Here is a 19,258-nt window from a genome sequence, read left to right as displayed (position 1 = left end):
TACTAGCTTCCAGCACTTTTCATACAGTGCCAGACCAGTGCAGTGTCACTTGAACACCACAGAATATTCCACATGTTTCGATAACGATTGACACCCATCCACAATATTCCGGAAGTTTACAGATAATTGGAGCATCTAAATATAATAACTTCTTCACCACTGCTTATATTAAATAGTACTACATTCCGGACAACTAATCCTTGTCCAAGTACAATGCAATGAACTTCTACTGAATCTCAACAGAAACAATGTAATACAGTTAAATCATTGTTTAACAATAAATTACACTGCCATAAAACAACACCTTGTCCTTCCTAGCAGTTCCCACTCCGTCCGCTAGGGACACAGCGGTTGTGAAGAGTGAGGGATGCACTTAAAATACAAATGTATGTATGCACTTAATTCATTCGGGAAACAATTTGCGTTTGAAAGTCTCAAATTAACACTGGTTGATATTTTGTTGTTAAAATGATTCAGTTATATATTTTGTATAAGTAAACATGATTAGAATCCTTTACAAAAGAGATGGAGTGGGGTGCGGTGGGGGTATTTGGGGTGGGTGGGTGCGATCTGCACCCTTACCCCCTTTGGAACGACGCTTGACCCTCTGCCATCCAGGTAAACCTACACCTAACCTTGAGACACAAAATACCTCATGAGGGACTTGAACTCCTGTCTCCTTCCTTCACCTTCACCCCCCCCCCCCCAACCCCCCCCCGCCCCCCTCCCGGGGGAGCCACGTCTGTGCACCCGTACCTCAAGCCAACTCACAGCTTCATCTACTTCAGCATAGTGTGGTGTATTGATGCTCGTACCTCTCCATCACAGGGGTCGCGTGTTGTTCGTTCACCCCCTTCCTTACAATGTCAGTTGCACCAACACCCCCTCCCGACCCTCACCCCGTGACACTCGACACAGGGGCAGTTGTTCTGTTAGTCTCGGGCTGACAAAGGGGGGTGTTTGTCAAGGCGTGTTGAGCTTGTATGCTGAGCACTCGCCTCACCCTTCACTGTGGAATTCCGCTTATGTTAATTCCCCAATTACTTCCAGACGGGTACTGTGGGGTACGTGTGGGGTACGTTTCTATTTGCTCGGTAACCTACTTTAAAGTTCGAAAAACAAGGCGGTCTCTTTCATTTACTCAATATTATTACACTGAAAATATGTTAGATGATGTATTTATTCAGGGTATGTACATCATGTCAATAAGATGCGTTTGTTTTGTTTGTCTTTTGTTTAAAGCAGCACTCAGCAATATTCCAGCTACATGTATATATGACTGCGGTCTGTAAATAATCGAGTCTGGAATCCCATGAGTCGTCTCTTACGACAAGCAGGAAGACCAATTTTAACCAGGATCGTCACGGGTCTGATCAAGCTTGGTTGATTGCGTGTCATCGTATCCCAGTTGCGTAGATCGATACTCATGATGTCAATCACTGTCTATTCCTGACTCTATATTTTACAGGCCGCCATCATACAGCTTGAATATTGCTGAGTGCGGCGTAAAACAAAAAACAAACACCACACACTCTAACACTAAAGAGATCGTATAGTCGTTTGCTAAAAAAATGAGGTAATGTACAATACCCTTACTTTGTTCCATTTCCCTCTTTTCAGATATATAACAGAACGTACTGCAAGCAATAAACAATATGTCTGCTGACGTGTTAGAACGGAAGGCCTACTTTGTGGGAGTATGGAGGGGAGACGTGGTCTCGGACAACATCATCCGCCAACTCAGAGTCAAATCAGAGGCCGATAAAGGCAAGAAAGTGAAGATCCGATTGTCCAAAGATGGTGTCCAGATCAGGAAACCCGCGATGTTCCAGTCATCGTCCTTGTTTGATACTTACCGAATGGCCGACATATTCTTCATGACAGTCAATCAACAGAACAGATCGTGTCTTTTGTGCATTGTCCGTGATGTAAAGCATAAATATGCAATCTTAGCGTTCAGGTGCTCATCCGACCTTGATGCGGGACTATTCGTGCAACATTTCAAGTCTTGGAAAAGCCGAAGTAGGGGAGGTAACTATGAAATGAAGCGCAAGCAGGATGGGAACTGGACTCTCCGCAACCGTAGTGCCCCTCCTACGCGACAGCTTCTTCAGATTCCTAACGGTAAACCCGCACACCTGCCCGTCAATGGCGACGTGAGACACGTCAATCACGCCCCGATGAATGATATTACCTTGCTTCCTGACCCTGAAGGGGTGACCAAGGAGGAGGTGTTCCTCAGAGGTCGTCCGCAGCATAACATCGGCATCCAGACCAAGTCCAATGACATTGACATGGACCAGATGTCCGAAGTCTCAGATGTGTCCGCTTTCAAGGATGAACTAGAGTCTCTCTCCCAGGAGCTCAGAGAGATCAAGTTCCTTCTGGAAAAGTCCACCGGTATCAGCGTGGAAGAACACTTCCGTAGGGCCAGAGAAGCAGAGGAAAATAATAACAACGATACAAAAGTCTCGACTGAAAGCAGTTGCCCAGAAGGTATGGCAAGGGTGTATGTGTCCAACAGAGAACCACCCAAAATGGTTCCAAAGCTTTCTCTCCCTACAGACAACGAAGACGAAGTGTTCAGTGATGAGCCCGATTATAGGAGCTTTGGCGTCCAGACGGTTCCAGGGCAGGCATCCCGTCACCCTTACATCAAGACATCTGAGGTTGCTAGTGTGTTAAAGAGAGAGTTCAGTAGTAGCCATCTTGAGGACAAGACGCCTCGCGTCATGGCAGTCCCGTCACCTGCTGGTGACAAATCACATCAGTCGGTCAAACAGAATGGCATCAGCGTACCGACCAATGGGGTTGCCGATGGACATGCTTCTGCGAAAAACAGTGTGCGGGTGAAGTTTGATTCCAGGTCTATGAGAATAGCTCATGATCAGAAGTCGAGGTCAATGAGACTCAGTTCTGACTTCATGGTGCCATCAACGGTTCCGAAACCAATTGAGAAGACTTACGCCAGGCCCACGATTCTTCGACCTGGGCATGTGTATGACTCCCACCGCCATCACCACCCCCGGAGAAACAGGCCACAAAGCCTGTACATTATGTCGGGGGCACAGCCTCTCAAGGTTCAGAACCCCAAGCAAACATATGAGGCTCAGTTTTGAACCTGAGTGGTATTAAGGTCCGTGTGGTTGGCCTACATTAAGCATTCATTTATTAGGTATCAAATTGAGTATTTGTTATTCGGAGATTTTTTCCAACATATATGATGAGAAAGATTTGTGGTTTGGAACTTTTCAATGTGTCTGAGCGGATGGGTGAAGCGAAAGAAAGGGGTTTAAGAACGCCGTGTTCTGAACTGATGGAACGCAAAGAATTAGATATAACGTGTTACTGTTATATGAACATTCGGAGTGAGTATATCATGGTTCTTAAGATGTTCGCCAAACAGTATAGGGACTTGAAAGCCCCAGCTGTTCCGGATTAGAAGCTCACCCTACCTCCAGATTACGCCCCAACAAACCAAGAAATCAAAACAAAAAAGCACATAAAAAGTGATGAGCAGGGTCCCATGCATGGATCTTGAGTTGTGACAAATCTGTCTGAACAGCACAGTGTCTGTGTGTGAGTATTGATGCCACACTGCGACCGACCAGTATCGCGGTGTTTGTGACATACACGTGTGCTATGTTAAGGTGTGTCGTGAATAATACAGAGTGTCGTGAATATGCGATGTTCCGTGACATCAAAGGTCAATATGATTTCTGTGACATTGAAAAGTTATCTGACATGTTCTTCGACAAGTTCTTTGACAAGTTCTTTAACTAGTTTTTTGACACGTTCTTCGACAAGTTATCTGACACGATCTTTAACAAGCTCTTTAACAAGTTCTTTGACAGGTTCTTTGACAAGCTCTTTGACAAGTTCTTTAACATATTCTTCGACAAGTTCTTTGACATGTTCTTCGACAAGTTACCTGACACGATCTTTGACAAGCTCTTTGACAAGTTCTTTGACAGGTTCTTTGACAAGCTCTTTGACAAGTTCTTTAACATATTCTTCGACAAGTTCTTTGACATGTTCTTCGACAAGTTACCTGACACGATCTTTAACAAGCTCTTTGACAAGTTCTTTGACAGGTTCTTTGACAAGCTCTTTGACAAGTTCTTTAACATATTCTTCGACAAGTTCTTTGACATGTTCTTCGACAAGTTACCTGACACGATCTTTGACAAGCTCTTTGACAAGTTCTTTGACTAGTTATCCGACATGTTCTTCGACGAGCTCTTTGACTAGTTCTCTTCGCTGTGGAACACATGTTTGAAATGTTTATATTCACTTAACATTTACTTACGAGTCTATTTACAAGTGTACAGGGAACCCACCCATATATACTCGGAGGGTTAAAAGATGTTAGTTCTGACGTGGCGAGCGAGCTGTAGTGACGGGATGAATGTAGCTTCATCGTGACCATACACATGTTTGACATAAAGTGTACTTGTACATAAACATGTACAGTGGAATTTCCTTAGTCTAGAACCCGAGGGCTCAATGTTCTTGACACTTGCTAACCTGGATATGGTACGTCTCGGTGTGATGGAGTTTCACTGTAAGTAAGCAGTAATAGTAATATTGATGTTAACAGCATTATAAAGCCAAGTCAGGAGTATTGGACTATTGTACTAACCCACACGTTGACACTTGATGAATTATAGACATACCACAAATAGAAACTAATTCTACATTGTATCTCTATTATGATATAAAGAATGAATAATTAAAAGCATTGGTGTTGTTTTATAGTGTGTGTGTGTGTGTGTGTGTGTGTGTGTGTGTATGTGTGTGTGTGTGTGTGTGTGTGTGTATGTATGTATGTATGTATGTATGTATGTGTGTGTGTATGTGTATGTATGTGTGTGTGTGTGAATATGTATGTATGTATGTATGTATGTATGTATGTGTGTATGTCTCTGTGTGTGTGTGTGTGTGTATGTGTATATATGTGTATATGTGTGTGTATGTGTGAGTATGTATGTCTGTGTATATTTGTACATGTGTGTGTATGTGTGAATATGTATGTGTGAATATATATGTGTGTGTATATTTGTGTGTATGTGTGTGTGTGAGAGTGAGTGAGTGAGTGTGTGAGTGAGTGAGTGAGTGAGTGGGTGAGTAACCTAGATTATTTATAAAATTTTAAAAACATGAGCCTGAATCAGTTTTAAGAAAAACGCCCTTCAACAATGTCATTTTGTGGACCTAATTTCTTTTTTTCAACAATCCGAAGCATAATTATTTTCGGGGACAATTTATTTTGTTTCGATAAAATCTCGCTTGTAAAAATACCCAGGTCATGATAACCTCACGTACCATGATGTAACTGATCAAGACGCCAAGTAGGAGTCCCCAGAAGGCTATCTTCACCTACAAGGCATATACATATCTACGTAATACTATCAGGTTTATCTACACTCCACCAGCTGGGGGCGATATACTACCACCTGGTCCGATCATAAAGCAATAATGGCCATGACATGGAAACAGGTGGCAATTGTGCTCAGTCAGATTTTACTGAGTGGGTAGTCTTGGTGTGGCGTTTTCGGTCGTCATGGTTACGGTCAAGGCGAATACAAAGGTATAAAATAGATACTAGTATGTGAGTGAGTGAGTTGGGTTTAACGCCACTTTTAACAGTATTCCAGTTATATCACGGCTTGTCAGCTTAATGTGGGAGGAGCCCGAAGTGATGCAGGTCTCAGACGTTTACCACTTCGGTGAAACCCACGAGAACGGGTATGGTGCTAACAAACCTAGAAACATAATCTGGGCGAACCGGGATTCGAACCCACAATCATAGGTTTCTGGCGCGACCAAGGGAGGCAACTCTGCACAGCGAATCGCGGCGCCTTAGACGACTGGGCCACCCGTGCCCCCAATACTAATATGTCATTGTTAGATTGGAGGGTTTTTCATACTGTAAGTAAACGTACATGTTTGATCAGTTCTTGACGATGATCCACATGCGTGTATAAATATATATGTAGACACGTTTGAGTTTGTTGATTTTTATTGACTTTTAATACGAGCATGTATTAACCTACATGAAAAAAGACATAAAATATACTCACAGCCAGAAAAACGCGATCCATGAAACATATAGAAAAATATGTACGTTAAGAATTGATGTTTCCAATGTGTACCCCTTAATGACAAAACTAGCCGGGAAACCATTTCGGGAATCGAACCCGGGTCTTCGGCGTGACGAGCGAACGCTTTAGCCACTGGGTTACCCAACCGCCCCCGATGCGTTCATGAGCGGGTCACACAATATACCAGTATTTTCGTTTGTGCGTCGAACCAATCTATTATGTCTTGAATATGAGTTTTTCCTCATATACATACCAACATGTGTGATATTCGTGTTTGTTTTGTCGGTGAGGATGCAAGAAACATACGCCACATGAACCAGTTGAGTGGGCATGCGGGCACGGGATGCTGGCCACATGGGTGAGGTTGGCTTTATCTGAACCAGATCATGTTGCATCTGGGTGGTTCTGTCGGCATCAGGTAACTTCTGGTAATCCAGGATAAGTTGAACCAACTCCCAAAACTATGGAATAGTAGAAGGGACATTTTGGCAATTTGTCGCAATTGTCGCGTTTTGAATAATCTTTTTTTAATTTACCAAAGCGCGACAATGCGACATATTTGACCTTGAAAAATGTCGCATTGTCGCGATTTAGTTAGAAAAAAGATTATTCAAAGCGCGACAATGCTTCAATGCGACAAATGGTCAAAATGTTGCGTTGCGCATTGTCGCGCTTTGGTTAATTTTGACACTTTTTACTTGTTTTTGGAAGGGCGACAATGCGACAACGCGACAATGTCCCTTCTAGTATTCCATACAAAACGCGTTTGAGATCTAGACAAGTTGGCTTTGCATGGACTTGGGACAAACATATTTGGTTTGTTACAGGTAGAGAGGGTGCATGTTATGCACGTGCAGGCCATGACGATGAAACTGGCTACGCCCCCGTGGACATCGGTGTTTCTCATAAGACTATTAAGAGGTCCATGTGACAAGTCGATACCAGAATTCTCTTCAAGTCTTTTGACAGAAGTTTATTACATACAAATAGACATTCCAAAGATAGGTAAACATGGTCAAATCATACATTCTCGGGCTCGAATGTACAAATTAATCACAAGCATTGTAAAAAGCTAGCAATATTACGTTTACAGTGTCCTGAAACCCCCCAAACGAAAACATGGGATTAATTAAGGAGTATGTCATTGAGTCAACTATGACTACGTTAAGGTCTCAAGCTTCACAATATTTTGATGAATGACATGACACTATTCATTATTCCTCGCCTGGGTCAGGGGGCACGGGTGGCCCAGTCGTCTAAGGCGCCGTGATTCGCTGTGCAGAGTTGTGTCCCGTGGACACGCCAGAAAGCTATGATTGTTGGTTCGAATCCTGGGTGGCCCCAGTTATGTTGCTCGTGGGTTTCACCGAAGTGATAAACGTCTGAGACCTGCATGATTTCGGGCTTTCCTCCCACATTAAGCTGACACGCCGTGATATAATTGGAATACTGTTAAAAGCGGCGTTAAACACAACTCACTCACTCACTCGCTGGGGTTAAAAAAAATCAGTTTTTACAGCAAACAAATTCCTTACAGAGTCACCATACTTCTCAATTGCTGTCACTTTTTCCAATTAGCTGTCACCATTTTCACAGTCATCGGGCACCTCACATCAGTGCGAACTGTTATGTGCTTTTGAACGAAAACTTGTTAGCCGAGACAGGAAACCCACACGTCCATCGTACTACTTGTCGCGGGCCACCCGCTACCTCTTTCCTCGCAATGGTGGGCAGTGGGCGGGCCTTATACATGCTCATATTGAGTTAATGAGTGAGTATGGTTTTACGCCGCTTTTAGCAATATTCCAGCAATATCACGGCGGGGAACACCAGAAATGGGCTTCACACATTGTACCCATGTCTGCAATCGAACCCGGGCCTTCGGGGTGACGAGCGAACGCTTTAACCACTAGGCTGCCGACCGCCCCTATTGAGTTGATTGTCGGGTCACCACTCAACTTATCCTGGCTTACCAGGACTGCACGAGACCATGGCTAATGATGACAAGGTGGTATACCGAGGCTGATGATGACAAAGTGGTAAACCGAGGCTAATGATGACAACGTGGTATAGCGAGGCTAATGATGACAACGTGGTATATCGAGGCTAATGGTGACAACGTGGTATATCGAGGTTAATGGTGATGGCGTGGTATACCGAGGCTCATGGTGATGTGCACCTGTGCAGCAGCGATCGAAGAGAGGGTTAGAGAAATGCACAAACAGTGCAACACTTTGTTCGCCGGATCTGAAGCGGAACAAAAACAATAGATCATGCTTTCAGACTGTATCAAGCTCGCCTGGAGGTTGACATCGTGTTACAGAATGAGATTACTACACGAGTGTCTGTCAGATGCCATCTATCATACAAGGAGTTGTTTCAAAAACGTATCTGAGTTGTACGACAAATGGTATCTGACAGACTCTTATGCTGTCAACTGTTTCCTACACACCATCAAACGCATCATTTTAGCAAGGAATCGATGCATATTTTGTCTATTCTCATGATCGCAGTGGCGCATTTATAAATAACACAACGTTCATTACTGCATCACTTCGGGATTTCCTCCCACGTTATGTTGACACGTCGTGTTAGAACAGAAAAATGCATCACTTCGGGATTTCCTCCCACAAGTTGACATGTCGTGATAGAACTGAAATACAGCATCACTTGGGGATTACCTCCCACGTCATGTTGACACGTCGTGCTAGAACTGAAATACTGCATCACTTGGGGATTTCCTCCCAGGTCATATTGACAAGTCGTGCTAGAACTGAAATACTGTATCACTTCGGGATTTCCTCCCCGTCATGTAGACACGTCGTGCTAGAACTGAAATACTGCATCACTTGGGGATTTCCTTCATTTCATGTCGTTTAACGTCCTACTCAGTAATGTTCCAGCTATATGACGGTGGTCTGTAAATAATCGAGTCTGGACCAGATAATCAACTGATTGACATCATGATCATCGATCAACGTAATTGGGTTACGATGACGTGCATCAAACCAAGTCAGCGAGCCTGACCATCCGATCCCGTTAGTCGCCTCTGACGGCAAGTGAGTGAGTGAGTGAGTGAGTTGGGTTTAACGCCGCTTTTAACAATATTCCAGTTATATCGCGGCGTGTCAGCTTAATGTGGGAGGAAAGCCCGAAGTGATGCAGGTCTCAGACGTTTACCACTTCGGTGAAACCCACGAGCACGGGTATGGTGCTGACAAACCTAGAAACATAATCGGGGCGAACCGGGATTCGAACCCACAATCATAGGTTTCTGGCGTGCCCAAGGGACGCAACTCTGCACAGCGAATCGCGGCGCCTTAGACGACTGGGCCACCCGTGCCCCCCTCTGACGGCAAGAATAGTCGCCTTTGACGGTAAGCATTGGTAGCTGAAGACCTGTTCGACCCCTGATTTTCACGGATCTGGGCCATTCTTCTCCCATCAGGTTGAAAAGTCGTGTTGGCCGGCGGGGAATTGTTTACTTTTTAATTTTACTGTTTGGTTGGCCAAATACTGCATCACTTCAGACTTTCTTCAGAATTACGTTCTATAGCCGACGGCACAACCATAACCTGTCAACATACCATCAATACCAGACACACTTCGAAAATGCTCTGTTTCCTTGATCTATTGTCTCAGACTTCTATTTTGACCTTGACCTACACTCCGGACGGGATATGACGTCACATGTTCACCCGTGATTCGTGAGTACGGGGTCATGATTGACGTCAGTATAATCCTTGTGACCGGAATACGAATATGAAGATCCGTTTGATTTCACAGATTTTTAAATTTTATCTTCAGACTAACGGGGTAATAGTTGACTCCAGTCTGTCTACAACGACAAGAGGTCATGCGGTTTCGGCTGTAGTCATTAAGCAAGAATTTCAGGTTCCGTACAATGAGTAAATGCTAACTGTGCCTTGGGAGATTTGTTGAGTCAGCAAGTTCGCTTTAATCTGCAGGGAGAAATATTCAAGTTATATAAAGATGGGCTGCTAGTCTGGACAAGATAAAATTGACAGCATAAGCAACCATTCATGTCGCCGAGGTGAGGTGAGGTGAGGTGAGGTGAGGTGAGGTAAGTCGAGGTGAGGTGAGGTGTGGCGTGATGAGGTGAGGTGAGGTGAGGTGAGGTGAGGTGAGGGGAGGTGAAATTGTTCAACGTCGCGCTCGCATGCGTGTGTATATGTGTATGGTGTTTGTGTATGGTGTATATGTGTGTGTAGTGTGTGTGGTGTGTATGGTGAGTGTGTGTATGTGTTTATGATGTGTGTCTGTATGGTGTGTGTGTGGTGTGCGTATGGTGTGTGTGTATGGCGTGTGTGTGTGGTGTGTGTGTGGTGTGTCTGTATGGTGTGTGTATGTGGTGTGTCTGTATGGTGTGTGTGTGGTGTGCGTATGGTGTGTGTGTGTGGTGTGTCTGTATGGTGTGTGTGTGGTGTGTGTATGGTGTTTATGTGTTGGGGGGAGGCTTCTAGTATTTGCCAGGTCTAATTCCGGTTCTATAGGGCTAGCCCAGTGAGATAAATGTTGGCCAGTCCTGCTTTTATCCAGCGTCAGGCAGGAAAAAAACAAGTACCATATTTTATCATCCTTTGGTCTCGAGGCAGATGGTCTATCCACTTGACCACGGAGGTGGTTTCCGGACAGACGCTCTATCCATTTGACCACGGAGGTGGTTTCCGGACAGACGCTCTATCCATTTGACCACGGAGGTGGTTTCCGGACAGACGCTCTATCCACTTGACCACGGATCCGTCTCCGGGCAGACGCTCTATCCACTTGACCACGGAGGTGGTTTCCGGACAGACGCTCTATCCATTTGACCACGGAGGTGGTTTCCGGACAGACGCTCTATCCATTTGACCACAAAACCGTCTCCGGGCAGACGCTCTATCCACTTGACCACGGATCCGTCTCCGGGCAGACGCTCTATCCACTTGACCACGGAGGTGGTTTCCAGACAGACGCTCTATCCACTTGACCACAAAGCCGTCTCCGGGCAGACGCTCTATCCACTTGACCACGGAGGTGGTTTCCGGACAGACGCTCTATCCATTTGACCACGGAGGTGGTTTCCGGACAGACGCTCTATCCACTTGACCACAAAGCCGTCTCCGGGCAGACGCTCTATCCACTTGACCACGGAGGTGGTTTCCGGACAGACGCTCTATCCACTTGACCACAAAGCCGTCTCCGGGCAGACGCTCTATCCACTTGACCACGGATCCGTCTCCGGGCAGACGCTCTATCCACTTGACCACGGAGGTGGTTTCCGGGCAGACGCTCTATCCACTTGACCACGGAGGTGGTTTCCGGGCAGACGCTCTATCCACTTGACCACGGATTAGGTCTCCGGGCAGACGCTCTATCCACTTGACCACGGAGGTGAGTGTGAGTGTGAGTGAGTGTGTGAGTGAGTGAGTGAGTGAGTGAGTGAGTGAGTGAATGAAAATGAATGAATGAATGAATGAGTGAGTGAGTGAGTGAGTGAGTGAGTGAGTGAGTGAGTGAGTGATCGAGTGCGTGAGTGAGTGAGTTAATCGTGTATCATGAGTGAGTAAGTGAGTGAGTGAGTTAATCGTGTATCATGAGTGAGTGAGTGAGTGCATCTCGTTGTATTTCCTTATTCCAAAGATGTATATGTGTGTGTAGTGTGTGTGGTGTGTATGGTGAGTGTGTGTATGTGTTTATGATGTGTGTCTGTATGGTGTGTGTGTGGTGTGCGTATGGTGTGTGTGTATGGTGTGTGTGTGTGGTGTGTGTGTGGTGTGTCTGTATGGTGTGTGTATGTGGTGTGTCTGTATGGTGTGTGTGTGGTGTGCGTATGGTGTGTGTGTGTGGTGTGTCTGTATGGTGTGTGTGTGGTGTGTGTATGGTGTTTATGTGTTGGGGGGAGGCTTCTAGTATTTGCCAGGTCTAATTCCGGTTCTATAGGGCTAGCCCAGTGAGATAAATGCTGGCCAGTCCTGCTTTTATCCAGCGTCAGGCAGGAAAAAAACAAGTACCATATTTTATCATCCTTTGGTCTCGAGGCAGATGGTCTATCCACTTGACCACGGAGGTGGTTTCCGGACAGACGCTCTATCCATTTGACCACGGAGGTGGTTTCCGGACAGACGCTCTATCCATTTGACCACAAAGCCGTCTCCGGGCAGACGCTCTATCCACTTGACCACGGATCCGTCTCCGGGCAGACGCTCCATCCACTTGACCACGGAGGTGGTTTCCAGACAGACGCTCTATCCACTTGACCACAAAGCCGTCTCCGGGCAGACGCTCTATCCACTTGACCACGGAGGTGGTTTCCGGACAGACGCTCTATCCATTTGACCACGGAGGTGGTTTCCAGACAGACGCTCTATCCACTTGACCACAAAGCCGTCTCCGGGCAGACGCTCTATCCACTTGACCACGGAGGTGGTTTCCGGACAGACGCTCTATCCACTTGACCACAAAGCCGTCTCCGGGCAGACGCTCTATCCACTTGACCACGGATCCGTCTCCGGGCAGACGCTCTATCCACTTGACCACGGAGGTGGTTTCCGGGCAGACGCTCTATCCACTTGACCACGGAGGTGGTTTCCGGGCAGACGCTCTATCCACTTGACCACGGATTAGGTCTCCGGGCAGACGCTCTATCCACTTGACCACGGAGGTGAGTGTGAGTGTGAGTGAGTGTGTGAGTGAGTGAGTGAGTGAGTGAGTGAGTGAGTGAGTGAATGAAAATGAATGAATGAGTGAGTGAGTGAGTGAGTGAGTGAGTGAGTGAGTGAGTGAGTGAGTGAGTGAGTGAGTGAGTGAGTGAGTGAGTGAGTGAATGAGTGAGTGAGTGAGTGAGTGAGTGATCGAGTGAGTGATCGAGTGCGTGAGTAAAGTGAGTGAATCGTGTATCATGAGTGAGTAAGTGAGTGAGTGAGTTAATCGTGTATCATGAGTGAGTGAGTGAGTGCATCTCGTTGTATTTCCTTATTCCAAAGATGTCCTTGGCATTACCCTGACCTCCAAGTAACAATTGCAAGACAAACATAGATTTATTTATTTGCCATTACATGCATGGAGCTGACATGCTATCCGATACACTCAGCAGCTGACGACATCGTTCTACATGGGTGTAACTCTGTACAGCCACGTGCTGAATGATAGGAACGGGGGTATAATATTTCAACAGTGTGTTAGAGACGGGGGATATCAGTTGGTTGACACAGGCCAACATTGACCAGTAACTGTATGTCTTATACTACACCAGTGCAGGTGGTATTTTTGTTCCGTGACCACATTCAGTTTCAGCATCATGTTATGCAACTCGTAATTGATATTTTATTGCCTAAAGGAGAACTCTGTCCTTGTAACTGCAGCGGTCAGTCAACTATATCAACCATGTACCTGCATCGATCCAGTACCTAATCTATCATATATCTGTATAAACCGTGTACCTGTATCTATAATACACTTGCATATACCCTGTACCTGTATCTATCATACACCTGCATATACCGTGTACCTGTATCTGTAATACCCCTAAATTTACCGTGTACCTGCATATATTATACACCTGCATATACCATGTACAGCATCTATCACACACCTGCATATACCGTGTATCTGCTTATACCATACACCTGCATATACCGTGTACCTGTATCTGTAATACCCCTACACGTACCGTGTACCTGCATATATCATACACCTGCATATACCATGTACTGCATCTATCACACACCTCTATATACCGTGTATCTGCTTATACCATACACCTGCATATACCGCATACAGCTGCATCTATCACAAAGAGCACCACATGATCACATTTGAACTGACACACTGACAAAAAAACAGGCCAGTTTACACCAAACTGTTTTTGTTTTGTTTTTAATAAAAAGACTCCTTCGCTAACCTCTCCCAGAAAATCGAAGTAAGCCTGTCCCTCGCCATTCGCGGGTCGTGTGGTAAGCCTGGCCAGTAAGTCTTGTGTATATTTGTGTTGAATGCGGCGTGTAGTCATTGAGAAGACAAGTCAATATGACGTCCCTGACATCTGACTGTCAAAGGCTATACACGCTGTGGGCATATTAGGACGCCGCTTACGAGCAACACTTTGATATGGTAAGGAATCCCACTGGATGGGGGAGTTTGAGGTGGTATTGAGATAGCTGGCAGTGAATCAGTAGCCAGGTGTGGCTAGTTGGATGAAAACTCTCGGATCAATACACCTGGCTGTTGCAAAGATTATTTTGGTATCTAAAAACGTGAAATCAAAATAATGAAAAACTTGTCACTTGAAACACAGCCAAGGGCGGATGAAGAAACTGACAGTATGATGGCTTGTCTTATTGACAGTTGGGAAACAAGAACAAAGGGCTTATACACCGTGAAAGAACATGAACCTGTTTTTGTGATGAACGCTCCTGGTTTCTGTACTGTCGCGATAACGACGTACCTACATAGAGCGCTTGGAAAAAATACTGCATGTAACTTCATGGATAACACATTCCGGTTTATTGCATTTAGCCACGTTTCGATCTAGATTCTTACACCCTTATCATTCCAGCATATGTACACACCAACTTCCAGGATGCCTATCAAACAGTTTGGAAAAATACTGCCGGCAAAAGACACTATACACTTGATATTTGGATTTGACCAAAATATTGCAAACGTTACTAGACTGAAAACAGTCGCAGAAATTCTGCAAACGTAAGGTCCAAAGTAGGTGTGATCTGGTTTCATATACTTCACAGTCGAATAACCATTTTTTGTTTCTTTCATTTTAGCCACCATCAAACATGGATGTAAACTTTCTTTTGCTTGGCAGTTTAGTAATTATTAATCGGCATGTCAGGACTTAATCTCCCTTTCTTCGAGGTACTTGAAACCAAACTTATCAATCGCGATATTATTTCGGTTCACATCAGTTCAAGTCCATAAAGCTTGTTAATCGCGCTTTTAGATTTCGAGACAATCGTAGTGCCACACTTATCAATCGCGATATTATTTCGGTTCACATCAGTATAAGTCTTTATAGCTTGTTAATTGCGCTTTCCGATTTCGAGACAGTTGTAGTTCAAAACATGTTATATCTGAGTTAAGTGTGTCATGTGCACCATAAACCTCAGTAACACTATTTATAACCAAAGTGTGTAAGAAAAAGCGAAAACACTCTTTCTGTAACCATAAGAAACATCTGCTAAGAGCAGAGTCCACTTCCGATACCAAGGTAAGCGGATCCTTCCTCACAGGTAGCAACCGTCACAATCACGTGACACGTGTGTCAATTGTCCACCTGAAATACATACAGGCACCGTATACAAGAATCTATTATGCACGTGCATATACCCTGTACATGTATCTAACATACACCTGCATATACCGTGTACCTGTATCTATCATACACCTGCATATACCGTGTACCTGTATCTAACATACACCTGCATATACCGTGTACCTGTATCTATCATACACCTGCATATACCGTGTACCTGTATCTATCATACACCTGCATATACCGTGTACCTGTATCTATCATACACCTGCATATACCGTGTACCTGTATCTACCATACACCTGCATATACCGTGTACCTGTATCTACCATACACCTGCATATACCGTGTACCTGTATCTAACATACACCTGCATATACCGTGTACATGTATCTAACATACACCTGCATATACCGTGTACCTGTATCTATCATACACCTGCATATACCGTGTACCTGTATCTACCATACACCTGCATATACCGTGTACCTGTATCTACCATACACCTGCATATACCGTGTACCTGTATCTAACATACACCTGCACATACCGTGTACATGTATCTATCATACACCTGCATATACCGTGTACCTGTATCTATCATACACCTGCATATACCGTGTACCTGTATCTAACATACACCTGCATATACCGTGTACCTGTATCTAACATACACCTGCATATACCGTGTACCTGTATCTAACATACACCTGCATATACCGTGTACCTGTATCTAACATACACCTGCATATACCGTGTACCTGTATCTACCATACACCTGCATATACCGTGTACCTGTATCTATCATACACCTGCATATACCCTGTACATGTATCTATCATACACCTGCATATACCGTGTACCTGTATCTATCATACACGTGCACATACCGTGTACCTGTATCTATCATACACCTGCACATACCGTGTACATGTATCTAACATACACCTGCATATATCGTCTACATGAATCTATCATACACCTGCATATATCGTCTACATGAATCTATCATACACCTGCATATACCCTGTACATGTATATAACATACACCTGCATATACCGTGTACCTGTATCTATCATACACCTGCATATATCGTCTACATAAATCTATCATACACCTGCATATACCGTGTACCTGTATCTATCATACACCTGCATATACCGTGTACATGTCTCTTTCATACACCTGCATATACCGTGTACATGTATTTATCATACACCTGCATATACTTGTACGTGTATCTATCATACACCTGCATATCCGTGTACGTGTATCTATCATACACCTGCATATATCGTGTACCTGTATCTATCATACACCTGCATATATCGTCTACATGAATATATCATACACATGCATATATCCTGTACCTGTATCTATCATACACCTGCATATACTTGTACCTGTATCTATCATACACCTGCATATACCGTGTGCCTTTATCTATCATACACCTATGTATACCGTCTACAAGAAGCTATCATACACATGCATATACCTTGTTTGATAGGCATTACTTAGAAGTTGACGGATGACAAGGTAGACACAATTTTATGGATAACAACTGCTTTAATACTGTGAAAAGCGACGTTTCTGTATAGATCCTTATACCGTTGTCAAGCAAGACTGAATGAGGGACATAGTACAGAATATATATAGTAGGTGGAGGACAGAACAAACAGAATCCAAACCAGTGTCTACCGGAAGCCCACCCATACCGACCAGTATATCCACTTCAACTCTAACCACCCTCTTAGAACCAAGACTGGCATCATCTCCACCCTCACCAAACGAGCCATCAACCTTTCTTCTGCTGACCCCAAACCTGAGATCGAACACCTCCGCCAAGTCTTCACCCACCTCAACAATTATCCACCCAATCTCGTCGACAAAGTCATCGCATCTGTACTCTATCCCACACCCAGACCTGTAACCCTTAAACCCGAATCAGCGCCCTTCCGCATCGCCCTCCCTTTGATAGGAAAAGCCCCCCACATCATCATCCGCCACCTCAAACAGCAAGCCAACATCGACACCCAGCTCCAACTCCCTCAACACCCTGCTAAGAGCCAACGGCAGGAACACAACCAAACCACAAGAGCCTAAAGGTGTAGTTTATAAAATTGACTGCAACTGTGGATAATCTTATAGGTGAAACATCCCGCCCCATCAACACCAGAATGAAAGAGCGCAAAACCTCCGGCATTTAATCCGACAGCAAATCAGCCATCTCGGACCATAACAGCAACTGTCCCAATCATAACATGAACTGGGACAACGTCCAAATCCTCGCCAACAACCTCCATGATTTCACTAAAAGAAAACTAACAGAAGCAGCCACAAGCCATCAATCAACAGAGAGCAAGGCTATTTCCTCCCATCCGCCTACTATGAACTCATCAAACAATAATCACTTATCCTGTTTATTGGCTTCATGTCCCTATTGGCTTCTAGCTATGTGTTCTGTCCTGCGTGTTGTGACAGCATCATCCCTTTGTTGTCAACACCTACCAATGTTATCCCACTCATGTATGCAATTGTTGTTACTGTTGATCCTCTACGGTTAATCCTCCACCTACTACATATATTCTGTACTATATCCCTCATTCAGTCTTGCTTGACAACGGTATAAAGATCAATACCGAAACGTCGCTTTTCATGGTATTAAAGAAGTTGTTATCCATAAAATTGTGTCTACCTTGTCCACATGCATATACCGTCTACACGAATCTACCATACACATGCATATACCGTGTACCTGTGTCTATCATACACCTACCACCGTCATATAGCTGGAATATTACATATACCGTATGCATGAATCTATCATACACCTGCATGTACCATCTACCTGAATCTACCATACACATGCATATATCGTGTACCTGTGTCTATCACACACCTGCATATACCGTGTACATGTATCTATCATACACCTACCACCGTCATATAGCTGGAATATTGCATTTACCCTATACATGAATTTATCATACACCTGCATATACCTTGTACCTTCATCTATCATACACCTGCATATACCGTATACATGAATCTATCATACACCTGCATATACCGTGTACATTTATCTATCACACACTCTCATATATCGTGTAGCTGTATATATCACACACCTGCATATACCTTGTACCCTTATCTATCATACACTCTCATATACCGTCTACATGAATCTATGATAAACCTGCATATACCGTGTACATAAATTCATCATACACCTGCATATATCGTGTTCCTGTATTTACCAGTTAACTGATGGAAAGTTGAAGTCATCCCTCATGTCAAACAGTATTATACAAACCATGCTTGCCGTAAAAGGTGACTATGCTTGTCGTTAAGAGTGAGTGAGTGAGTGAGTGAGTGAGTTTGGTTTAACGCCGCTTTTAACAGTATTCCAGTTATATCACGGCGTGTCAGCTTAATGAGGGAGGAAAGCCCGAAGTGATGCAGGTCTCAGACGTTTACCACTTCGGTGAAACCCACGAGCACGGGTATGGTGCTGACAAACCTAGAAACATAATCGGGCGAACCGGGATTCGAACCCACAATCATAGGTTTCTGGCGTACCCAAGGGACGCAACTCTGCACAGCGAATCGCGGCGCCTTAGATGACTGGGCGACCCGTGCCCCCTTGTCGTTAAGAGGATCGGGTGGTCAGGGTCGCTGACTTGGTTGATGCATGTCATCGTATCCCAATTGCGTTGATCGATGCTCATGATGTCAATCACTGGACTGTGCGGTTCAGACTCGATTATTTACAGCCCGCGTCATATCGCTGGAATATTGCTGAGTGCTGCGTTAAACAACAAACCAAACAAACAAACAAAACAAAACCAGTGTTATACGTCTTCCCATACATGATGAAATTCC

General features: G+C 44.5%; 1 protein-coding gene across 4 annotated transcripts in view; it reads left to right on the top strand.

The window, feature by feature from the left end:
- Positions 1–3,798, top strand: part of LOC139455331 (uncharacterized) — a 52,808-nt gene extending 49,010 nt beyond the window's left edge. For all 4 annotated transcript variants that reach the window (XM_071236884.1, XM_071236881.1, XM_071236883.1 and 1 more), the window contains exon 3: positions 1,621–3,798. In XM_071236884.1, the coding sequence (XP_071092985.1) occupies positions 1,656–3,119 (1,464 nt within the window). In that variant the 5' untranslated portion in view covers positions 1,621–1,655 and the 3' untranslated portion in view covers positions 3,120–3,798. The remainder of the gene's footprint in view (positions 1–1,620) is intronic.
- The last annotated feature ends 15,460 nt before the right edge of the window (positions 3,799–19,258 follow it).

Source organism: Haliotis cracherodii, unplaced genomic scaffold (assembly GCF_022045235.1).
Source record: "Haliotis cracherodii isolate W230 unplaced genomic scaffold, xgHalCrac1.p SCAF_11, whole genome shotgun sequence".
Taxonomy (NCBI): Eukaryota; Metazoa; Mollusca; class Gastropoda; order Lepetellida; family Haliotidae; genus Haliotis; species Haliotis cracherodii.
Note: the sequence above shows the minus strand (reverse complement) of the source record. Positions and strands in the feature narration are given on the sequence as shown.